The following is a 26,222-nucleotide window of genomic DNA, read 5'->3' on the forward strand; positions in this document are numbered from 1 at the left end:
GGAAGAGGAATGATGAGGCCCCACAGGGCCCAACACCAGTGAGAGTGTCAGGTGGCAGCAAAGAAATAAGAAAGGCAGGCCCCCCACTTTGTCACGCAGCCCTATCACCAGTCCTGCCACAGATATATCGGGGGAAACAACCAACTGCTGTCTCCTGAGAAGGCACAGGAAGGAAAGACAAGAGAGGAGCCCAGAGCTACCCGGAAGCACCATAGGCAGTGTGGTGGAGAGCAATGGGCAAGGGGGTTGGAGCTTGGTTCTACTCCAGCTTTGCCATCAACTTCCCTGTGGCTTCTGAAAAGTCATCTTGCTTTCCTGTGCCCAAGAGTGGCCCTAGAGGAAAGGAAACTGGACTAGTGCACTGTTTCTCAGACTTGGCTGTACCTTGGATTCACCCAAGGAGCATTTAAAAACATGGACCCTCAGGTCCCATTCCAGAGATTCTGAATCCAGTTGTTTTGGGTGAGGATTGGGCATTGTCATCCAGTAAAGCTTCCAGGGGATTCCATGCAGCCAGGGTTGAGAGCCTGGTCTAGTGGTTCTCCAAGTTCCCTTCTCGGTGTTAACATTCCAAGATTCTTCCACCTGCATATCTGGCGGGTGACAGTCATGGCCTGAGCACTCATCTGGCACTTAGCACATCACACAAACACTGCATTTTTTCTCACAGTCCACAGAAGCACTGACCTGATGCTCTCTACAAAGGTTAAGAGGACCAGTTCCCTCCTAAGAATTGAAAAAGGAACAGATTTTGACCTCCAGCGATATTGGGTGAGGCCACCCTGTACTAGTCCACAACCCCCAGAGGAATGCTTCATTCTCAGTCCTGCTGTGCATAACTTGTAAGGTGAAGCGCCTGCTGGAGACACATCAGCTGGGAGGGGAAAAGGCCAGGGGGCCAGCAGGCAGCCCTCAGAATGGGGAGAAGGAACAGTTATTGGAGTTTCTGCTAAGAGGCCCTGGAGTGGGAGATGGCTTTCCAAACTGGGGTGTGTGCATGAGAGCATGCGCTTTCAAATGAGGCTGTGTTATGGCTGCTCCATGGAGGCCTGACTGTCAGGAATTGGGCACCTGTGTATTCTGAGCCCACACAGGTGAGAGGGCAGTAAGAGCTCACAGGTGGCCATCCGAAGGCCCACCTACTTGGCCTATGCTTGGAGAGAGAGGAACCAGCCTACAAACCAAAAGAGCCAAGGAAATGGGTGATAGGCACTGGTAGGATACTGCCTTTAAGAAGCCATGCCTGCTGGTGGAGTGCGCCAGAAAGTTCCATGCTGGTCTCCCTCTCCACTTTCTCTCTTGCCTCTATATTCCATCCCTCCTCCTTAGTGTCCATTTTGCAGTTGACCCTCCACTAATCCCTCTCCCTCTAGAGTTCTCACCCTGAATGCCTCTGGATCACAGATCCCCTCTGACTGCTCTCTGCCTCTCCACTGTGGGTTTGCTCCTGCCACAAGCGGTAGGGTCCCAGATGGGCAGGGGCAAGGAAGGCATGCATATCCTACCCAGCCACAGGCTGGAGAGGCTGGGCCTTCATCAGGAAGTCTCAGCTCCTCTCTGCAAGGTAAGTCCTTCCTGATGAACAATGCACACCAGAGATCTATGACGAGTTAGCCCTCCCCAGCAAAGGAAGTGCCATCCTTGGTTTTGTCTCCAAAGATGGGGGTCTCTAGACTGGATGTGTGGGAGTTGGTAGCTATTTTGCTGAAGAATCGATGGCAAATAATGGAATAACTATCACTTATCATGACAACTACCACGCATTGCGTGCCAGGCACTGTTCTAAGTGTTTTGTGCATATTGCATCATTCACCCTCACACTTCTAGCCCCTTTGGGTCCCAGTTTCCCTTTGCTTAGACTTCAAACAGAACCACATTCCTGAGTTTCACCCATCTCTTCCCGGTACCACGAGTTTCTCCAGTGGACAATTCAAAGGACCGGGGAGCTGTATCTGCAATTACAAATTCCACACAATTTCCTGACACAGTTCCTCCTGTGTTCTCCCTCAGAGAAAAGGAGGGGGAGAAGCAAGCGATGGATAAACAGAGGGAAGGGGGCACGAGGGTGTGTGCGTGTGGAGGGAAGAGGGTCTTAGTTTCCAGTTTTCTTCTGATGGAAAAAACCCCAGGGACGCCCCTTGGGAGAGTTGGACAGCTCCAATAATGCAACCTGCTACTGCCATCTGGTGGGTGAAAGGAGGATGGCAGGTTTTAGAGGTGGACCAGATGCAATTCCAGCAAAAGCAGCAACTTTTCAGAAATTTAATTAGCCTGCAGTACCTACCAAGAAGTCTGTAGCAGGTCTCTGTGGTGACCCTGGTGTCCCTGCCTCCCCAAAGGCCCCTACCCTCTTCCCATTTCACAAACACTCAGCATGGGTCTGCACAGAGGCCCCCCCCCACCCCCGACGGAGGTCATGTGACCAGTTAAGAAAAGAAGCTCAGAACCCCAGGAGAGCTCAGCGTCGCCTTCTGCGCCTCAGTTTACTCAATGTAAAATGAGTAACTCCAAAGCCCCTGCCAGCCTTGACTGTCAAAGTTAGAGGGTCTCATTTGAGAGTGAGCATGAAAGTCACAGGGGAGCTTGCTAAAACACAGACTGCTGGCCCCCACCCCAGCTATTCAGACCCAGTGGGTCTGGAGCGGAGTCTGAGTTTGCATTTCTAAAAGTTCCGGAGGGATATTGACCTTGCCAATCCTGAGACACCCCCCACCCCCGCCCCCCCCTTGGAGAATCACTGTTCTAAGTAGTTCAGTCTCCTTGGTGGGAGGGGAAAAATGAATAAATAAGCAGAGAACTTATATAAAATGAGTAACACAGAACTTGTGTAAAACAGAAGCCTGGGCTCAAAGAACATATCCATTAAGGCCCCATAAATGAGTGTCCTGTGCCATGGCAGGGCTGAGGGGAGGATCAAACCTAACTCAGCTATGCTAGCACTTGGGTGGGGGTGGGGGGGCCAGGGAGCCCAAAGCAGCTCTGGAGCCTTCAGTGCAGAAGGGAGAAGTCTAGGCTTGGTCACAGGTAGAAGACTTTTCTGAATGTAGTGGGAGAGCTAGAAGAGGTCTTAGAGGCCATCTAATTCAGCTTTCATTTTAGCCTGAAATGGACTCACAAAGGTTAAATGACTTTTCCAAAGTCACATGGCCACTCGGTAGCTCTTTCTCCTCAAGTCCCCAACCCACTCCTTTCACAAGCAGGTCAGGAGAAATCCCACAAGGTCAGAATAGGTTGACGAGACAGGTTAGCTCAGTGGTGCTCTTCGGTTAGGGTGGGCTCATGCCCAGCGCCTTCTGCACGTGCCCACCCCCCCTCAGTCCCCCTACCTTTCACCAGGGGGAAGAAGCAGTCCATCTCCACGCTGCTTCGGGAATGGGAGATGCACAGGGCGCTGCTGGGAACCAGGCCCTCCTGCGGGGGGCTCCTTTCCGTGGTGCGGACCAGACACCAGCCTGGCCGCTCGCTGGGCCGCTCCAGCAGCTCCACCGTCTGTCCCACCTGGATGGTCAGCTCGCTGCTGTGGCCTGCATTGAAGTCCTGGAGGACCACGGTCAACTCACATCCGCCAGAGAGCTTGGGGTGGGGCATGGAGTGGAACGTGAGGGGTTGGGGGAGGAGGGGGTGGGTGAGAGGGGGAGGGAGAAAGGATGCATGCAGAGGAAAAGAGGAGGAGGAGGAAGAAAGCGGGGGAAAGATGGGGTCCGGAGTGGAAAGAAGGCAGAAGAGGGAGTTGGGAACAGGAAAGAAAACAAGAAAATAAAGTAATTGACACAGTGCCATTCAATCATTCCGCTGCTCTAGCTCCAGCCACAATCTGGAGCCTGCCCAGAACCGAGCTTAATTCTAATTCTTTCTTGTTCACTTGGAGTTATTTTCATTTTCCTTTGCCAAGCTTCCAGCTAGCTGTGCCTTCTACCCCCTTTCCCAGTATGTCTCTTTATGTCTTCCCAGGGCACTACCCTGTGCCCCTCCTTGCCCCTATGACCACCCTCAGACTCTTACTGGGCACCATTTCTAACTCACTCACTCACTCTTACCTGCTTCTAGCTGAATTCTTATTTGGGAATAATGGAAGAGACAACCTCCTTCCTTCTAACTTTTGCAACCTTCCCTACCCCACCCCCAGCTGGAGCCATCAGCTTAAAACAGATGTTGCCAGTGACACAAAAAAGAATGAGGTGTGAACACAAAGGAGAAGCAGAAGAGAAGGGAATAGAATTGGTTTACCTTAGCCCAACCACTGGGGACCAGGAGAAAGAATGGGAAGGGAGGAAGAGGGGTCACATCTTACTTAGGAACCATCCTCAGTACCCCAGCCTACCCTCCCTCTGGGCCTGGCACTTCCCCACTGCACTGGTTCTGGGGCAGAACCAGTAAAACTGGGTAGAGCGACCTCAGGATAAGAGCAACCTCTTCTAGCTGAACACCGAGACTTTCACTTCTCATCGTGAGAAACCACTAGTTATTAGTTTGTCTCACAGAGCTAAGCACAAAGCCTCTCTCTTAAAAAAAAAAATGTTTTTAAATGTCTTATTTATTTTTGAGAGGTAGAAAGAGACAGAGCGTGAGTGGGGCGGGGTGGGGGGGGGGGCAGAGGGAGAGGGAGAGAGAGAGAGAGAGAGAAAGAGGAAGACACAGAATCCGAAGCAGGTTCCAGGCTCCAAGCTATCAGCTCAGAGCTGGGGCTTGAACCCATGACCACAAGATCATGACCTGAGCCGAGTCAGACCCTTTAACCAACTGAGCCACCCAAGCGCCCCTGCAAAGCTTCTCTCTTGAAATAGCAGCTGCACTTAGGGACAGAGGGGAAATAAGGGAAGGAGTGGGAGACCCAGAGGCCCACAGGGGCAGCCTATTCTCCCCAAGGTTCAGCCCAGACAGCGGCTCAGTGGGAAAGTCCCGCTACCACCTCCAAGGAACTTGGCCTCAGTCTGTGCATCTCTAATTGAAGCCTTCAGGGCCTGCATTGCCTGCACCAGCAGTCATACTAATGCACCAGTCCAAGTACATTGTGTAGCTATATGTCCCGGGAAGCTTCTGCTGAATGGTAAATACAGCAAGCAGCCCAGTATGCAGAGAAACAACAGTCCCACCAGGACCAAGAGCTCAGCATTCAGGACTGTGAGAATTTCCTGTTAAAGGAACTTGAATGTCACAGTGGGCTTGAGAAGGTTACACAATGTATTGAAATGATGGTTGCAAAATGTATGGCTCCCAACCACGGAGTAAGGAGCCTGCTCTAAACACGTGTCCGGGGATGGGCAGGGCGCAGCCATTGAGATTGTATCAGGAAGAGAAATTCGTAGGACAGAAGTTGGAAGAGGGAAAGAGACAGAAGAAGGAGAAAACATGCTTGTTGGCTCATTTTTCCATTTAACTTTCCTAGTCCCATTAAATGCACAGACGCTACCTCTGTGCCCTTCTGGTGCCATCTTCCCAAAGCATCATTTTGAGAGGGATGTTGTGAGATGGTAATACCTCAGGTCTGTAGAGTGCTTTCACCCTCACGTTAACTATCCACTTGATTCTCACAACAACCAGGCGATGCTACCATCTCCACCTCATCCATCAAGAACTTTAAGCTCAGAAACATCAAGATCATTGTTTGGGACAATGAGTGCGCATAAAAATTGCCTCAGGAGTTTATTGAACATGCGGATGCCTTTGCTGGTCTCTCACTTGCCCTAGCCTCCAATCACAGGTTCTGATTCAGGGGACCCAGGGATGTATATTTTTAACAAGACTCCCCCAACTCATGATTCTAAATGGAGGGTCCCTGAGATACTGTCTGAGAAACACTGGCCAGATGGTTTCCCACAGTCACCCAGCTGGACTTGAATCCAGCCTTCCACCACAAATCCCATGTTCCTTAAACCACATACCAGAGCAAATTATGTACAAGTTTTAGGTATGTATGTGGTTGGAGGGGGTGGGAGACAGGTGGCGAGAAGACAACACTGGCCTGAGCTACTGGTCCTCTGAGGGTTTGCTTGGCCTACAACAAGTTGCTTAAACTTTCCGGACTGCAGTTTATAATCTTAACCAGTCTGCACTAACATATGAACAGCTACATCACTGAAACACAAATTTCACTGAAACACAAGTTTCGCTGAGTTAATTTCACTGATATTTTATTTCATTTTTTTTCTCACTTGCTGGTGGCATCCCACTAAATTGATTCCACTTTCCACTAATGGAAATTTGTAGAATTTGCAAATTCCATTTGTAGAATGTTGGACTAGATGACCACAACATTTCCTGCTAACTCTGAGAATTTCTGTCACCGAGCTTCTATGCTTCAGTGGAGTCACTCCTCTGTGCCAACCTCAGGATTCTTTCCCAAGGTCAAGCATGCACATGGCCTGAGATGCAATTTACAGCCCTTTCAGGGATGGGTATGGCCCTTTTGCAGACTTTTGCAAAGCAGAGGACGCCTAAGGCTCTGGTTGCAAACAGCCTAGCATGTCACCAGATACAAGGCCCACTGCCCCTCAGGACAAGTTACAGCCAGACCCATCCACGGGCAGGCAGGGAGCTATGGTGGGGGGCAGGAGAGGATTAACAGCCAGACAGTGTGCTTCTACAATTCAAAGATCAAGAGAAGGCTGGAAAACACCGTTAGATGGCGATTTTTGCTTGCTGTAGGCTGCCCAGGCCAGACAAAAGATGATGAAAGATGATCAACAGTCAGTTTCGCTGGTGCTCAGAGACCCAGCCCCAAAACATTACGGTTCAAATAGAGGATGAATGTCCTGGTTTTGCCTCACCTCAATGGCGTGATCAAATAGATTTATCACACTAGGTCCCCACTCCAGAGCAACAAGGGAATTCTCAACAGTGGCAGTGAGGGAGTTAGGAGAAATGGATGAGTCAGAGGCCAGACAGAGCCGCCCCCGTAACAATTCCTCCCCAGAGCAACAAGGGAGCTTCAGGTGCCCAGGGGACTCAGAGTTCACACTTGACAAACTGTGCTTCAGAGAACCCAGGACTAGAATTAGCCCTGGAAAGTTCTAAGAGCCCTTGCCAGTAGGGGAGGGGGCAAGGGCAGAGGGGCCAAAAGACCTTTGAGGAATCTGGGCACACTTAAAGCATTTTTAATTGCAACCCTCAAAATAATTCATTCATGCTGCATGCTCTAAGACTTCTCCTGGACTGTAATGAGCCACACCACCTACTGAACAATTACAGAGTGTTCCCCTCATTAACCAACAAAACCAAATTCCCTCACAGACACTAGATTATCAGTTTCTTAGGAAAGTAGGTGTGTATTTTTCTTTCTGACCAGTTCTGTTGGGTGCCAGCAGGTCTACTGTCTCACAGGGCCCCAGGGTCGTTACTTTCTCTTCTTCCTCTTCCCATCTGGACAGGCCCAGTGACCATGTCCCCACTCTCACTGTCCCTTCTTCTCTGCAGGGCTGTACTCCTCTACAGTGGCACATTCAGGAGTCCACACTCCTCTCTCTGAGCTGAATCTCTGTCCCAGAAATTTAAATAGGTCTTATCCAACAGCGTGTTGCACAGAATGTTGCAAACATCTGTCTTCACCTCGCTCTTCTCCCCAAAGCCTTTTAAGAACGGTTTCAACATCCTCCTTGGAAATCTTTAAGGTATTGTCTCAGGGAACCATGTTCCAATTTGACAGACACCCTCTTGCTGAAATCAGGGGTGTGGAGGGAGGGAGCCCAACCTCTCCCCACCACAGAGGTCCTGGTGATTCAACTGTGTCAGGAAGGGGTTATCACCCCCTGCTCAAAAGTCCAAGGCTGCATATTATCTGTCCTGTTTATTTTCCAACTGTTGGCTATGGATGCTTGACTTTCAATCTACCAGTTTGATCCCACTCCAGATTCTAAGACCAAACTCATTCCTAGGAGGGAAATGTTGGGAGCCACGAGCTGATAACACAGACTCTCAGCATGAAGTCAGGTGTTCCTGAGTCTTCTCTGACCGTATACCGCAGTTTCTATAATTTTCTCTTGCCTATTTCCTTCACGGTGCCCCCCCTCCCCGCCCCCCCATCTCAGCAGTCTCTGACGTGGCCCCTTCCTGGGAGTGTCTCAGCTGTTTTCTTTGCTTAGCTCCTTAGGACCTTGCACAGGGCTTGCTAAACCTTTCTGATGCTAATGGCTAGTTGGATTTCTGCCCTCCCCCTCAGGGTGCCCCTCCCCCCTGCTGGTGAATCACTGTCTGATTCTTTTCCCCTTACTTTCCCAGCCTCTCTCCTTCCTGGGTCCTGGCCATTTCCCAAGGAAACTTGTTCCTATGTTGTCCAGTCCCTGGACTTTGTCTTTCCCACTCCAAGGTGCATCCTGAGGGGCGGAAGGAGCTCCTCACATCCTCACTTTCCTCCTGCTTCTCAGCCATAGCCCGGTTGTCTTCTTTCTAGCTGGTACCACTACACATGCAGAGAAGACATCATAACCTCCCTCGTTCTTACTCGTATTTGCCAGAAACTATTGCTTTCATTGAGGTCCATGTTTGCTTGGTGACTATTTGGAGATTGACTGCACCTCCTCTGTGTATAAACAGTGTGAGCCAGATTACCCCTAAGAATTTCCTCATTTTATGGAAAAAGGTAAGATTATTCCCTGTGGAGTTTCCAGTGACATTAGGAGAGGTAGCACACCACCCTGCTCAGGATTCTACTGTTGTCATTTTAGGGCCTCAGCTTCAGCCTGCATCTGTCTCCACCAGATTCTCCTGAGGGCTACGGACTCAGGTTGTGCGCCCCGGTTGTGCGACCAGGGGCAAGTTACTTAACCTCCTGGTTTCAGTTTCCTCATCTGTGGAATGGGGACATAATGGTATCTGCTTCAGAGATTGCTATGAAGATTAAATGAAATAATTTTGTTTTGAAGTAGGCTCTAATGTGGGGCTTGAACTCATGATCCTGAGATTGACAGTCACATGCTCTCCCAACTAAGCCAGCCATGCACCCCAATGAGATAATATTTTTAAAGGACTTGGGACGGTGGCTCCAACAGTTAGCTCTCCAAGTGCTTGTTTACAAATAAATTCTAGAGGAATTAATTAATTATTATTATTACTTAAATATGAGAGGAAAGTTACCAAGTAGAGAAGAAGTAGAAAAAAGGAGTTAATTTGATAGCCCACTGTCCTTGGATAGACTGCACCAGACGTACACAGGTATGAAAATTATTATGTGAGTAAATCAGATCTTTTCCCTCTTTAATAATCTTAATGGAGTCTTACCCTAAACCAGTGCAATGAAAAGAACTGGCCTGAAAGGTTTTAGGGAAGGTGACTCACATGCCTTTAAGGGTCCCCAGGTCAGCATAAACTTTTTCTGCAAAAAACAAGGGGATGGTGGGACCCTGGATCCCTTTATGGAAAATGAAGATTCATTCTTCATTGCTTGCCGCGTACCACCCATCTGATGACCACCTCCCCTACCCATGAGCCTGACAATGGCACACAACACCTGCCACCTGAGCCTGCTGACACTGTGGACATCAGCTCCTGCCATCGCTTCGTCCATCAGATAAGCCAGACCTCCTCCTCCTCTCCTGGCTGCCTGCCCTCTGATTCACTCTGGTTAAGTCCTCCACGGTGTTCGGCCAGCGGGAGGCACAGATCTCTGAAGTAACGTCTGCATGTGAATGGCAACAAGGGAGGCCAGACCCGGCCTTAGAAAAATGTGAAGTGAGAGGGTGTCAACTTGGTGAGGTTTCAGGGGCACTGAGAGGGCCTGCCAGCTCCTGTTCAAAACAGTCCTTCTCTCTCCCAGCGGTCCCTGTGCCTGCTGCCGATGCCTCTGTTCCCACAGTCACAGATTAATTTCATTAGATAACATTCCTTACCATGAAACATCTCAAAGCAGAGTATGTATACGACCCCCTTCCAATTGCAAAGGGATGAGAAGTAGCATACAGGTGACAGGCAGTTGTACTCATATGGCTTTGAGCATGAGTATGTTCATAACAGCATTTTAAAGTGTGAGAAACAATAGCTATAACAAAAAAAAAACCCTAATACTAAAGTACAAAAATCTAACAGGAAGGGAATAGTTAAGTAATTATGATATATAAAGTGACTGTTTAATTAAGTGGTCATTAGATATTCATAAAGCTTTATAACAGTTACAAATTGCTGAACTCATACAAAGTTTAAGGAAAAGGACAGGATGTAAAGTTGCATATATAACTAGGTGGAGAACATCACTAACAACAACCCTATACGTCGGAAATTCACAGGAAGGAAATTCATCAAAATGTTATGACTGGCTTTACTGAGTGGAAAACTCTGCGTGATTCCCCCCCCCCCCCCCGTTCTATTTCCAGAGTTATTTCATAATGAAAGTAACAATAACAACATGTACAGCAGATCAACAATATCATGGCGGCGGGGGTGGGGGTTGCAATATTTGAAGGAGGCATAATACTTTGAGGGAAAAAAGGTCAGTGGACAGATGGATAGTTCCCAGTTCTGCTCCAGGATCACCATGTGAGCCTCAGAAAAGCCCTGCGTTGCCCATGATGCCTCAGTTTAGTGGCTTCAAAATCCATCCCTATAAACCTCTGTCCTTGCACTCCTGTGAAATCCAGATGAGCTCTCCAGAAAGCTGGTCTCTTGACAGGAGTTTAGTGCTCCGTTTCTACCTTGACTGAGATTTGAAACAGGCGTAACGCAATGTGTGGGCAGTGAGGGGCCACCTTCAGTCTGTAGGTAGACCGCCCGTGTTGCTGCTAAGTCCAATTAAGACTCTAAAACTGGTGGCACCTGGGTGGCTTAGTCGGTTGAGCGTCTGACTTCGGCTCAGGTCATGAACTCACAGTTTGTGGGTTCGAACCCTGCATCAGGCTCTGTGCTGACCGCTTGCTCAGAGCCTGGAGGCTGCTTCAGAGAGAGTGTCTCTTTCTCTCTCTGCCCCTCCCCGCTCACGCTTTGTCTCACTCTGTTTCTCAAAAATAAATAAATGTTAAAAAAAAAAAAAAAAAAAGACTCTAAAGCTGATGATTTGCTTCATCTTTGTTCACTGGAGGTGGGGCTTCCCTGACCTCAGCTGAAGGAGCTATTTAGCTTAGTTGTTTTCCACCGTGCGGAGATGGAAGGCGGAGCCACAGAGAGGCCAAGGGTGTGGTCTGCAGTCAGCAGAGGTCATGGAAGGCGGAGCCACAGAGAGGCCAAGGGTGTGGTCTGCAGTCAGCAGAGGTCATGGAAGGCGGAGCCACAGAGAGGCCAAGGGTGTGGTCTGCAGTCAGCAGAGGTCTCAAGAACCGTGTAGAAATTAATAGCACAAAGAACGCAGGAGTGGGAATCAGGAGGCCTCCTTGGTACTGGTGGAGGTCCTAACTGTGTGTGACATTGGGAAAGTCCCTTCCCTTCTCAGTACCTGAACTTCCTCATTCTTAGGATGAGGAAACTGGATTTCAGGGGCCCTTCCATTCAAGTAGTTCCTATGGTCACTCATTAACACACAACCGTGTTTAATTTTCTTGAGCACTTATCATTAACAGGTTGCCTTGTTTATTTGTTATTTGTGGCCTTATTGCATGTGAAAATATAAGGTCCCAAAGAGCAGAAGCCTTCTCTGTCTTGCTCACAGTCACATCTGCTGAGTCTGGCACATAGCAGGTGATCAACAGATACTCACTGAATGCCGGAGTGAATGAGGTCCTCAAGCTGTTTCCTGCTACATAACTGCATACCTGCAATGTGGACCCACAGTGCCTGAGCGGTCTCTCACACTGGCTGCCCACCTATTCTTGTCAGTGTCTTCTAGACCCCAGTTTATTTGTTCTGAATCCCCTTTTGAAAAATTATCTTACCCTTCGATCATTTGGCTATATCGTCATTAATTCCTAAATCTGCAAAAAATGACACAAGAGGGCAAAGATAAACCAACAAGAATAAAGAGAATGAGAAGTAATAGACAAGTCAACATTTTTTTGAGTAACAGAAAGTAGCTGCAAGAGTGGATTCTGACTTGGCAGAATGGAGAAAATGAGATGCATGTTCCTGCCATTAGCCCTGCACAACCTCGGAGAGACTGAGGAAGTGGAAGCACCAGGTTGCACCTGAGGGTAGGGGTATGGGTGGGGCTAAAAAAGGGAAGAGGGGTTGAAAGTCTGTAAAGGGAGTAGACCCCTAGGTCCCTCTTGTATGTGATGTGCACTTTCCTGAGAACTTGGAATTCACTCAAGGTCCATATACAGAAGAGGGAGATGGCCACCATCCTTGATCTTATTGGCTCCCAGGATACTGGCAGCCAAATATAAACATTTTAGGCGGATTTGAGGATCTTTCATTGGAGAAACCAAAAAAGATGTACAGGTAGTCAAACACTGACATTTGGAGATCCCGCCCCCAAATCTCCAGTGTCTTGCTGGATCACTGCAGAGTGAAACCTTCCAGTAAATACACTCCATCCATTAAACAGAGTATCCACTCAGCTTTTTTGGTGCCCCATTCATAAATATGAATATGATTCAGTCAAAGATCACCAGACTTTGCAGAAAAGCCTCTCTGATAGAAACCAAACTAAACAAACAAAAAGGATCAGGCATTCAGAGGAAACAAGATACAGGCAAAACAATAAATCTTCAACACTACTATAGTCCTTGGAGAGGTGAGAAAGGTATTGTGTCCATAGAAAAAGAACAAGCTGCTACAGAAAGGGGGGGAAATTACAGAATAGAAAGAGCTCTCAGAAGTTAAAAATATGGGGCACCTCGGTGGCTCAGTCAGTTAAGCATCTGACTTCAGCTCAGGTCATGAACTCACGGTTTGTGCTGACAGCTCAGAGCCTGGAGCCTGCTTTAGATTCTGTGTCTCCCTCTCTCTCTGCCCCTCCCCCATTTGCGCTCTTTCTCTCTCTCAAAAATAAATAAACATTAAAAAAATAAAAAAAAATTAAAAATATGGTTGAAATGAAACATTTCATATATGGATTGGAAGATAAAGTCAAAGAAATTTTCCTGAGACTAGAACAAGACCAGTGAGAGAGGAAAGTAAGAGAGAAAATATAAGAAAATTAAAGAATCAATCTAACAAGTATAAGACAGACAGAATGAAAAGGAATAAATTGTAAAGAAAAATTCCCAGGACTGAAGGGCACAAAGTGCCAAATTGATACGATGTTCCAAGTGCCTGCTGTGATTAATTTAAAAAGACCTCCTCTAAATCACAGCGTCAGGACGCATAGGCAGTAAAAAGGGCATTCTAAAAGCTTTCAGAGAGAGAAGGAGGGGAAAAAGTCAGGTAAAATCCAACAAATCAAGAATCATAATGACAGTGTTTTTCAACAACAGCCTTAGAATGTTAAAGAAAATGGAGTACTTCCTTCAAAATTCTGCGTGGGAATTATTACCAACCTAGAATTGTGTGTCCAAACAAACTGTCAGTCAAGATGAGGGCACACTAAAGACATTTTTACACTTTCAAAGTCTCAGAAATTTGCACCAATAAACATTCCGTGAGTGGCAACAATTAGATTAGTACGTCGGTCTCCCAATTTTTCTCTTTTATTCTCTTTATTTTTTTTTTTTTGTTTCTCTTAATGTGATGCGCCTTTGATAGATGCAAATTAAAATTAATCCCTTCATTCCCTTTTTAAAAAATGAGTTAATAGACATATTTGAGGAGTGCCTGAACCACATAATTTTTTTTTTTATTTAGCAAAGATTTCATCCAGGCCTTATGTGACAATCTTTTAGCCAAAGCTATGAAATGTGAACTGAGGTGGATTCATGGCCTAGCTAAGGTGCAAGGGTTCATCCAAAATCCAATACCCCTATTTTACAGAAGAGGAAAATTAATCCCCCAAAGAAGAAGGACTTACCTAAGGAAGATCATGTCTAAAAGATGGTAAATACTCAATAAACATTAGTTGAATGAATGAGTGTGTTAGTGGGTAAGTCAATGAGTTAAGCCAGAGATGATTCAATACTTTTAACTCATAAGTAGAAAAACTGAGGACCCCAAGATAGTTGGGAGCAGAGCTAAGACTAGACTCAGGTTTTCAAATTCTGGATTCAGAACACTTCTCACTAGATCTTGCTCAGTTAATGATGGCTACCACTTGAGGAGAGTGTCATAAGGCTCTAGGTTCACACCTGCACCTCATGTATTGATATATAGATTGGTGTCACTGTGGGAAGAGGATTTTCAAATTCATGCCTGACAAAGCTGCAGAGGACACGAGGCTGAGAAAGGCAGCTGAGATTACAGATCACAGAAACCCAGGACCCTCATGAGCTTCCACCCCAACCCCCCACTCAAGGCAGGACCCTTTGAACAACATCTAGCTCTTTGTGTTATGACACTGTTCCCTCCTGGTGGAAAGCTGCAATTTTCAGAACATTTTCTTTGTTTTTGTAATTTCCATCCACGGTTCTTAGTTGCCCTCTAGGGTAATACAGAAGAAATCTTCCTTTCTTCTATGGAGCTCCACATATGTGAAGACCAGATTGATAATTCCTTAAGTCTTCTCTTTTTCAAACATTCCTTCAAATGGATCTCAAATGTGTAGTTCAATATTTTCATCATATGCTTCTGGATGAACATCGGCATGTACTGTCCCTCTGATAGAGACACCCAGAACTGAACTGAATCCTTTAGACTTATTGTGCCCAGCACAGGCTAAGCAAAGCACTCACTTCTAGGTCTAGACACTGTACTTCCATCGATGTGGTCTCAGAGTCTTTTAATTAAGTCAAGCCATTGGCTTCTAGTGAGCATGTCGCCTACTGAAGACCCCAATCTGACTCACAGGGTCCTTTCAAGCTAGCTTCTTCCCTTTTTCTACGTGAGGCTTTAACTCAGAGAAATTTATATTTATCTCTGTTAACTTTAAATTTCTAGCTAAAGAGTTGTGTTCTTGACTCTCTCATCTATAAGATTAGTGATTCCTTCCAGCCTTGTGTCATCTGCAAACCTGAAATGTATGTTTCAATGTATGTTTCAATGGAGAACAAAGTAGGAACAAGGACAGAGCTCGTAGCAGACAGACACCATCTACCCAGAGGAGGAACTAGATTTGCCTTGGGCATAATTAACACCAGGGGTGGAAGTTATAGGGTCTCAGATCTGGCTTAACTTAATGTTTATTCATTTGTTCATCCAACAAGAACTTGCCAAATGCTGGTTAGAGAGTCAGAGCTCTCCAGCAAAGAAGGGAGGAATTGCAAACGGATTGTGAATTCTGTCTGCGCCTCACCTCTGTATTCACTGCCCAGGCTTCAGAGACCATCTAGACTGGGCACAAGCTGTCAGCAGACAGGGCTGAGAGGATGCATAGCCTGTCCATGAACACAGGCCTCTGCAACACTGACCCCCTAGTCTGGAGACAATGGTCCTGATGGGAGCGCAGGGCATCTCCTGGCTCCTCTGTGCTTCCCTATCCTTACTGATGTTCTGGCTGTACCTGGGCAGGAAGGCACTTTCCTGCAACACACACCATAACTTGGGAAAGGGGAAAAGAGCCAGGGCACCAGCTCTCAAAACCCAAGTTTACCTGCAGCAGAAGCCTGAGAGAGGTGGCAGGGAGAAGCAGGGATTACAAAAGCCATTCTCCAGGAACAGAGAGATAAGAAGTTGTGGGCTGCCCTCAGGCATTCTTGCAAATCAGGCATTCTTGCAAATTGTCCTCTGTGCAGGTCAGGCAACACTGAAAAGTTGAGCTCCAGGGAAAATCTGGCCAAAGACCAGGCAGGATTTCACAAAAGTACACAAAGTTATCCAACCTCAGTTATTCAGATGTGGGTCACCATTTTCCGTGTTGTGGGTCACTGGGTCTGGAGTCAGACTGCTGGGTTTGCACCTGTCTCCATCGTTACTGTCTGTATAACCTTAAGTAAGTTAATCAGCCTCTCTTTGGCTAATCTTCCTTAACTATAAAATAGGGGAAATATGAATTCCTACCATACAGAGTCATTGCAAGGATTCCATGAGTTCACACAGGTACCATGCCACACGTCACGTGCTCAATAAATGCTACCTACTGTTTACCCAGCAATCATAACTCGGCACATATCCAAGGCATATTTTCTGTACCAGTATCATGTGCGTAGGGTATAGAAATCCATTTCTAAAGCATCCTTAATGACACATATTGAGGGAAAACTGGCAGTTGGGTTTAGGGTACGATTTAAGTTACAATTGCCCTTTGTAGGGCCATGGATAGGAACTTTTCTTCTTTTTCCACCCTAGGCCTCCTAGAGAGACAACAGACTACATCAGGTTGGGAGAGATTTCTTGGAACTATTTGCCAGATCAGGTGAATAACAATGTATAATGAATAACAACAATAACAAATATCCACTCACATAGAGATACCTGGCAAAATAATCCCTGGAAAGAGGCCATCCTCCCCCAGGATTGACCAGAGAACACCAGTCAGCCTGAATATTGTTATGTAATCTGAGCACAGGGAGCTAGTCTGCCAGGACCAGAATTGGGTAGAGGGCACAGGTGAAGTGCAGGGGTGTGCTGCTCAATGCCCAGGGTGGGGAGAACCTGTCTCAGAAACACGGCCAGCCAGGTGATGGCAGCCCGGGGTGGGGCAGGGGGTGGGGAATTCAAATGCACATTCAGAAGAAGCACGCTCTAAATGCTTTGACTCAGAAAGCAAACATCCAAAGTCACTGTTTACCAGGCCCAAAGACATGCCAGTGGACATCTGGTTACTTTCCCATTTTCAAGCAGAATAAGACAACACTGCACACTTGTGTGACCCTTTACAAAACTCTCTCACAGACATCAATCTGATCTTCACGGATTCTGTAAGTTAGCATTATGACCTTATTTTACAGATGAGGCAACGGAGACTCAGAGAGGTGAACTGTCCTGCTCAGGATCACAGAGGAGTACATCGATCGCAAAGGCAGGTCCCCAAGTCTTATAAATCCAGTTATGTCACCCATCACTTATTTGCTTACTCACCAGCCAGCCCCTATGCTGCACACAGGGCACAGAGGGCTGAAGCAGATAGTCAGGATGGCCCTGCCCTCACTAAGCTTACTGTCTGATGAGGAATAGCATACAAACACCCCACGTATGACAACAGGGGTTCCTCAGAAAGTGATTAACTCTTCCCACTACTGCCTAACCCAACAGCACACTGGATACTGCCATGGTTGTGTCTCCTCAGACATGATACAGACATGTCTATGTCACTTGCCCTTGGCTGTGACACTTGATAACAACTCTTCTCCTGCTTACCCATCAGCCAGTGGGATCCCGGAGCATCTACCCTGTCCTATGCCAGCCTGCTCAGCTTCATCACCATCCAGCCACCCCCAGCTGTGGGGCACCACCCTGGTGGTGGGAGCTAGAGGAGATGCCAGTTGTCCAGATGAATGATCCAGAACATGTGCCCAGCAAGGAAGAGAACAGCAGCAGCAAATGAAGGGGTTCCTAGAGTCTTAACAGTGTCTTCCTCAAAAGTTGTCAAGTTTAGGGGCACCTGGGCGGCTCAGTCAGTTGGGTGTCCGACCTCGGCTTGGGTCATGATCTCACAGTTTGTGGATTCGAGTCCTGCATTGGGCTCTGCGCTGACAGCTCAGAGACTGGAGCCTGCTTCAGATTCTGTGTCTCCCTCTCTCTCTGCCCCTCTCCCGCTCATGCTCTGTCTCTCTCTCAAAAATAAATAAATATTAACAATTTAAAAAAAAAAGTTGTCAAGTTTATGTTCTCAGTGAATTAAAGACTTTTCCTTATCCCTGGTCCTATCCTTGCCCCTTCAGCGTGAAGAAAGGGCCTTTATCTGTGACCCAACACTTCTTCCTTGTCCAGCCTTGCCCATTTATTGAGTGAGTCCTAATGGGATTTTCTGCTTCTGTCTGCTGCTCTTGGCTAGTTTTGCTCTGGGCTTGACTGTCACCCCCATGTCATGTCTGGTTAATGACAGTGGATCTTTCCTACCACCACCTTCCTTCCTGGTTACCAACTATCAGGACGTGCCCTTTGGACACCGCTTACAACCTGTTCCCTTGTCTATGCGCATGATCTATGACTCAGCTCCTTCTTAGAGACTTCTTGACTTTCCATTCAGATCAGCATTCTAGGAACAAAAGAGCAAAAGTGGCACTAAGTGGCCACTAGAGGGAAGCAGAAGCTAGGGTTTACTAAAGGAACCGGCAACACACAGGTTACTTGCTGGGGCACATCACTACCCACCTAAGTGGGAAGCACACAGACAATTGCATAGTGCCTGGTGCAGGGTGAGTGCTCAATAAATGTTTCCTGGATGAAATTCCTGGTTTTAGAAATGAGAAAGCAAGTGATGTGATCAGGAAATTAGCTGGTGTCAGGGTCTGGTCTCGTCCTCAGGCCAGTGTGCCTTTCCATCACACAGTCCATCAGCCCTGCTCCTCCTGTGTGGTTCAACCCAGGTAAACCACCTGCTCACCCCAGTCCATTTTTGAAACATTTTTGGATAAACAGTAGTCACTCGAGACTCTTTTCTCTGTCCCTTACATCGAATTTGTCACTGAGTCCTGCCAGGTTATTAAAAATCTTTCTTTTGTTTTCTGGGCAGCTCCCTTGTTAATCCATGCCACCTCACTGTCTCCTCATTGTCTCCTCTCTCCCATGCCGCACCCTCATGCACTTTATTATTTCAGAATTTATATAGACTTTGCCTTTCAAATTCTACCAGCCTCCTCCAGGCACTCACAGCTCTTCATAATCCTCCCCAGCCACCTGTTCAACTACTTGCCCATAGATTTTCTCTGTTTTGTGTCTTGATGGTTCCCTGAGTATGTCCTGGTCATTTCTGCCTCTGGACTTCTATTGATGGCTGACGTTCCAACGGAAAGTTTCCCTTTTCCTCTCCAGACCCCATGTTCCCCACTGTCAAAGGTCATGTACAGTGCTGGCTTCCCCAGTATCTCATATTTCACATGTTCTTTGGCAGTGATCTCCACCAAGGGCTTTCCTCTTCCTAGGATTAATCTTATTTGTCTCATCCGTTCAGATACATGAGTAGTCAGAAGGACAGATCCCTTTGGGCAGCTGGGTGGCTCAATCGGTTAAGTGTCTGACTCTTGATTTTGGCTCAGGTCATGCATGATCTCACAGTTCCTGGGTTTGAATCCTGCATTGGGCTCTGCACTGGCAGGGCAAAGCCTGCTTGGGATTCTTTCTCTCTCTCTCTGCCCCTCCTGTATGCATGCACATGTGTGCACTCTCTCCCTATCAGAATAAACATCAAAAAAATTAAAAAAAAAAAAAAACCCAACAGATCCCTCACTTTGGATGGCTTGTGTATGTGCGTATACTACAAAACATTATATTTTCTGGCTATTGTCTTAGTGACTGAATATTTAGATTGCCTTCTTAGTTTTATCAATTTTCTCCTATTCTATGGCACTGTATTGACAATGGGACATCCTAGAGCTCCGTGTTTGGTTTGGAAAAAATTACTGCATTTTTCTTCATAATTTTTATTTTCTTGAATTTTTTTCCTACCAAAAATATGCCAATATTTCTAACTTAGAATTTGTGTCTCAGTTAGTAGTGGTGGCAATGGTGTAGGGGGCAACTGAGGGAACTGTCACTGCATGACAGCATGGTGGTTCAGAGTCTGGATTCTGAACTCAGTATCCCTGACTGAATCCAAGTTCCACCGATGACTGGCCATTACCTTGGAAGTGTTAAAAATACAAGGTCCGATAGTGTTTTAGTTCTTCACCAAAAATATCAAGGTACTAGTGATAACAGAACATGCTATTTTTTTTTCAATTTTTAAAATTTATTTATTTATTTTTGAAGGAGAGAGACAGGGCATGAGCGAGGGAGAGGCAGAGAGAGAGAGAGAGGGAGAAACAGAATCCGAAGCAGGCTCCAGGCTCTGAGCTGTCAGCACAGAGCCCAACGTGGGGCTCGAACTCACAAACTATGAGATCATAACGTGAGCCAAAGTCAGACACTCAACTGACTGAGCCACCCAGGCGCCCCAGAATATGCTATTTTGATTAAAGACTGTAACATATGTGATGTACTTACTGTCTAGTTAATGGCTATTGTCATTGTTGTTGCTATTTTCATCATTATTTGGTGTGATTGGTTGAGTCATGAAGTCCCCTTTTTTATAGAGAGAGCAATTACTCATTTTATTTTTCAATTTTTTATAACATACACACAGAGAAGTGCATCCATCAGCTCAATGAATTTTCTCAAACTGAACACATCTGTGTAATGAGCTCCCAGATCATGGAAGAGAACAGGAGCCTCATTCACACTCCTGGGCACTACTCCCCCACAATCCACTATTCTTAGCATTTTTTTATTATCATAGCGAAAACACTTAGCATGAGATCTGCCCGCTCAACAAATGTTTCAGTGCGCAATAGAGCACTGTTGACTACGGGCACAATGTTGTATAGCAGATCCCTAGAACTTGGCATACTCCATTCTGTCACTTTTGTCCCACTGCCTTCCTGACTCAGTGGCTCCGAGCAGTGGGGTTTCAGCAGAATTAGACAATTTTGACTTTCTCTGATAGCTGCAGGAGCTGGGGCTAGAATACTATAGAAGAATATTAAACTGTAGGTCCAATTGGAATGTCTTGGCTAGAATAATATTTAACAGCTATAGCAGAATGCAAAGCCAAGATCACAGACCCTCCATGGACTAGGGAGAGATGAGGGTTTTATTCTCCTTTAAATATAAAGCAACTACGCCAAACGTGGGTCACGAGCAGCCATCCACACAATTTCAGCGAAAGAGAGGAAACACCTATTTAGATATCTTTAAAATGTTACAGTTCTTTCTTCCCTGTGCCCCTTTGCCTGTGATTGGGAGTTTGGCCTCTAGGCAGGGCCCACTTGACCAGATGGAATAAAAAGGGAGTGGGGAGAGAGGACTTGGTAAAGAAAGCTGACAGCCCAGATCACACATGAGCCTGGCTAGGAGCCCCTGGTGGTAGCATGTAGGTGGACAGCAGATGTCTTTCATCTTTAGGAAAAGGCAGGAATTTGGGCGGCACTTGGGCAAGTTAAAGAAAACTTGGGGCCTGCACTCATGGGAAGGCTCCTTCCTAGGCCCTAAATTTTAGCACTTAAGGACAAGAATGAGCTTAATTATAGAGATGGTTAGTAGTGCCAACCTTGGGATGTATTTGATATATTTCAGAACCCCCCCCCCAAAAAAAACCCCACAAAAAACCAAAAAAGGGAGTCTCCTGCTTGAGCTGAAAACTTCAGTATTCAAGTGGGAAATCACACTCACCCTCAGCACCACAACAGGGGAGGGAGCCCACCCTGAATATCCCCACTTTCCTGCGTCTTCAGCTACTGGTAATACATTGAATTCTGAATGAGAGGTGGTCACCTCTCATCCCAGGTACAAAGCTGTACTCCTCTTCCAGCATTTACATCACCCCTTCTGGAAGGTCTGGTCAACTTCAAACCAACTTGGTTTCTGAAGGTGAGAGACTGCTTAAGTAATCTAAGGTAGACATAAAGATAGAAATTCTCCTTTTAAGGCTGACCTCAAGTTTTCATTCATTCATTCATACATACATACATACATTACATACATACATACATACATACATACATACATACATACATACATACAACAAATATGTATTGAGTACCCTTGCCTTTGGACTCACAGCCAGGAAAGAATGCAACTCCCTGGGCAGAGGGCACTGGGAACCCAGTTCTGGCTCTGCTCCTCTCCTGGAAAAGGGCAGGAAGCAGAGGTCCCTCACTTGCTGAGCCTCCAGGAACATCCCTGTGTCTCTATGTGGATGCCCACACTTCAACACAGGTGCTGCTAGCAGCTGCCACAGGGATTTCTTTTTATCTCAGAAAATGAAATTTGAGAAAACAAAGACACCCTACACATCAGGGAATTCAAAAATTATAGCAAGAACGACATGATTCATTCATTCTCTAGGCATAAAGCCACTGTGTCACAGGTGCCACAGATGCCACCAAGTCTCCCAGGGTCGAATGTTGACCTCAGGCTCACTGGCAAAGGAGGGAGAACCTAAAAGACGCCAGCATTTAGAGAGGTTTACCCTTCCTTTGGCAGAAAGAGAAAATGAAGAATGAAATGCTGTTTGCTACAGTAGAAGAGTCCAAATTTCTGGCCAATGTGCAACAAATCAAATGTTAGGTAACGTAGGAATTGTAGGGGTCTTCCTAGTGTTGTGTGTTCTTAAATACAGCCAGACCATAAGGAAACAGCACAGGTGTCCCTTCTGGCCTTAATACTTAAGTGGATCCCTTTGTACATAATAAAATCTTAACTTTTTTACAAGTATCCTCTGCCACCCGCCTCTCAGTCTTAACTTCAACCACAGCAACGTACAGTCCACAGTTGTAGCCATAGACGTCCAGGACCTGAACATCCAAGCACCTTTGGTCAACTGTCCTGTCCGCCTGGAACATCCTCCCTCTGGTCCCCTCCTGCCAGTTTCCCTCTCCTTTATGGTCGAGCTCGATTTCCTTAGGTCCTGATTAATTACCTGGTTTTCTCATTCAACAAATATTTGTTGAGTAGTTACTATGTGCCAAGTACTCCTTTAGGTGCTGGGGTTCAGCACTAGCCACCCCCCCCCAAATACTTTTACCCTCATGGAGTCCGCATTCTTATAGGGGAGGCAGGCAGTACACAAGATAAACAAGCCAAGTAGGCAGAACCTTAGGAAGACAGTGGCAAGCACTGAAACGAAAACCAGAGAATGTAAAGGGAATAGGGAGTGTGGTGTGTGGGTGGTGGTGGTGGTGGTGAGGTGGTATCCTCAAGCATTCCTAATGTACATTGTAGGTACCTCTGTTACGGTATCAGCATAAGCTTCTTTGTATTTACATAGGGGCTATTTATATATGTGGGTGGTGCTCTGCAACTGGAACTGGAGCCCCTAGGGCTCTGTATCTCCAAACTCCAGCCCCTAGACATTCTTTACTCAGCATCTGTTCACGCGGTGTTTCCTGAATTGAGAGAGAACTGTCCATAGAAGTCAGAATCTAGTGCACCTGCTTGTGTCTCTGCCCCTTGGTGCTTTTTGACTACAGCTTCTTCTCCTTGTTTTACTCTCCTGTTTGCAACTGAGGTTTTCTTAATACTCTCCTGAGAAAATATCCTCATAGATTAATTTCCCTCCCGCTACTGATTTCTGAATGAGAACAGCCTCTCATCAAATAACTGGGGGAAACAAACATGATCTTTTTATGGAAACTCGTTTGCAGAGAAAATAATTTCATGAAAGAAATAAGTGGTATTTCAAAAATATGTCCACAAATTCTTTGATAACTCCACCCTTTGGTTTCCTCTACTCGAGCATGGGCTGGACTTTGTGGCTTGCTTCTAATGAGTGGAATAGGCTGGAAGTAATAATGGGCACCTTCCGAAGTGAGGACATAGGAAACATCATAGCTTCCTCCTTGCTCTTCGTGGGATCATGGGCTGTGGGGGAAGCCAGCTGCCATGTCATGAGGGCACGGTGTCATGAGGACCCTTAGGCAGTCAGGTGAGAGAGCTGTCTTTGAAGCAGGTCTTCCAGCAGACCTTCAGAGACTACAGGTGTGGCTGGCATCCTGCAACCTCATGAGAAACTTGGAGCCAGACCCACCGGCCAAGCCACTCTTGGATTCCTGACCCATAGGAACTATTAGATAATAAGTGCTTGTTGTTTGAAGTCTCTAAGCTTTGAGGTAATTTGTTCTACAGCAATAAATAATTGAGTTCTGTTCGGGTTCTATCACTGACATTGAGGAAGTCAATTAACCTCACTAAGTCTTAGTTTCTCAGCTGTTAGCAAAGGGGGTCAGAAGACTCTAAGGAGTGCCCGCTCTTACACCCTATATTCCCTGAACAACAACAACAACAACACTCCAGGAATAATGTAGTTTGGGTCAGCTATGTGTAAAATGTGACAGTCTTGATCTCTCTGGGGTATTTCTGGAGATTCAGATAGCAAGGTGGTCATTACCTGAACTCACAGATGCAAGCTGTGTTCTGGGATGTGATATTCAACTTGGAGAAACAAAAATTGCACACATGGAAGGCTTCATGCTTAGGAGGGGCCTAGAGAAGGCAGTATGCTTTACATGGGTGTGGTCTTCAGAGTTAATGCGTTTCCATGAATATTATCTCACTTAGGGCTCACAAATCTCCATTCTACAGATGGAAGGTTGGGGCTCAGAAAGTTTTGGTAACTTGCTCAAAGCCACACAGTTATAAAGTTCCAGAACTGAAATGGAACCACAGACTCTTTGTTGCTGCATTCTGCTTTCTTTTACTCTCAGCTGCCTCCCTGATGACTGGACCGTGTGCTACACCGGGCAGGTTGAGGACATTGCCTGGCATGGCCATGGTTGTTCTGTAAGAAGCTGCATTCCTTAAGGCTACTGACAGTGCCACATGCCCTATCACACAGCTCCATTCTGCCTCGTGCCTGTAGGCGGCTGCCCTGGACTGGGCATCTGTCCTTGGGAAGCTGCCCTAAAGGCTGCCAGTGACAACAGACATGGCCTGGGGCAAAAAGATGAGTGTGGCCAATTAGATTCCATCTTTCAAGAATACTTACCCAAGGGCAGTAAAGGTTTTTAGGAGGGGGAGAAAGGTCACACAGGCCATAATGGGCCACAGGCAAGCCAAGATTATGAGGGAACAGCAGCTGAGAGCAAGTGGTGGCAATAAAGTGAAGAAAAGGTACATATCATGTGGGACTTGGGGAGAGGGGCTTAAACTAGAGCCAGAAGTGAGGTCCCTATAGTCCTCCAGATCCAGGACCATCCTATGGGCTCAGGCTCACGAGGTACAAATCAACCGTGGCCACTTATATTTGATTCCTATGTGATTCCATCTCATCAGTTCTCTTCCTTGAGCTATCTGCAGAGTGCTCTTACCTGTAACTAAATGAATTTAATTAGGGCTGCCAAGGCTGCTTTAAAATTTAAAACATAAAACTGTGTGATTATAAAGTTCCAATAATCATAAGGGTTTTCTAAAACAGAACACACATACACAAAGACCTCCATGGATTCTGACAACAGAAACACCTGTGACACCAAAAGCTGTATTTCATGGCACCAGGACACAGAACATGGGCTCTACTCCCTTACAGGATGATCTGTGACTAGGAACCAACCAACTGTTTTCCAGTTTTTAAGAAATTGCTCCAAATCTTGTAAAAGAGGACTAGTCAGCCCACAGTAATACAAAGACCAATTATGATACATGTGGGGTTTGACTGGCAAACAATTAGGGAACGGGCTTGTGACCCTCTCAAAGTCACTTGTGATGGACTCGTACTTCATAAAAGACTGCATTTTGTTAAACAGTGCCCTCTGAGTAGCCTTGACCTGCCAAAAAGTTGACATTTGTAGCAGCATGATAGACTGATACAGTGTAGAGTTCCGACTGACAATGAAGGGTCCTGGATAGGCCCCCAGCTGTCACTTAGTAGCTATGTGGCTTGGATAAGCGACTTCCTCCATTTCTAAAACAAAAAAAACATGGGCTAAAAGATCATCAAGGTCTATTCCCACTCTGAAAGTGTGTAAGTGTGATGTAAGATTTTCAACAACACAGTGTATAGCTGGCTATTCAAGTAGTCACTCACCGTACCCGGATGGGGACCACATGTCCATAGTATGTCTGGAAAAGTCCAAACAAAAAACCAGGACACATGGTCTGGCCACAGGACAACTTCTTTAAAATCAGAATTGTTCCATAAACTACTTTATGTATACACCTGGGCCATGGCTCCCAGGCCCACTCTTCTCCTAGAAGAGCCTGAACGGGTGACTAAAAATAAAAAGGACTTGTTTGCATAGTTCATTTCTTACCTCATTTTTTTTAAAGTAAGCTCCACACCCAACATGGGGCTCGAACTCACAACCCCAGGATCAAGAGTCTCATGCTCCACCAACTGAGTCAGCCAGGCACCCCTCTTATTTCATTTACATTTAAAATAACTCACGGCCAAGAGCACTGAATATATACAACTCCGACCTCTTGCCCCTTTTCCCTCTCTTACTCCTTTCTAAAAGAATCTGGAAAACCTAAGTTTGTCTGGCTCTTTTCTCTCAGGTTTTCTTATAAAAACACCAGTGGCCACACCCTGTTCTTTATTTGACATCTCATTAAACCCCTAGGCAAAGTATTTACATTCCCCTCCAATTTTGCTTTGCACTAAGCCCTAAAGCATCCACCTGCTGGAGGAGCGCAGGGTGCATCTGGTCCTGGGCCTCAGTGAGGGAGACCATGAGCTGGTGGAAAAGTGATTCGTACAACTATTG

At 46.3% G+C, this 26,222-nt stretch overlaps 1 protein-coding gene across 14 annotated transcripts in view; it reads right to left on the reverse strand.

Annotated features, from left to right (window-relative positions):
* The window catches only part of KALRN (kalirin RhoGEF kinase), a 671,367-nt gene that overhangs the window by 137,587 nt on the left and 507,558 nt on the right, over positions 1–26,222 (reverse strand). For all 14 annotated transcript variants that reach the window (XM_086675190.1, XM_086675188.1, XM_086675186.1 and 11 more), the window contains exon 34: positions 3,327–3,573. In XM_086675190.1, the coding sequence (XP_086531316.1) occupies positions 3,327–3,573 (247 nt within the window). The remainder of the gene's footprint in view (positions 1–3,326; positions 3,574–26,222) is intronic.

The sequence above is a fragment of the Puma concolor genome, chromosome C2, assembly GCF_028749965.1.
Source record: "Puma concolor isolate L17-30 chromosome C2, mPumCon1.1.hap2, whole genome shotgun sequence".
NCBI lineage: Eukaryota > Metazoa > Chordata > Mammalia > Carnivora > Felidae > Puma > Puma concolor.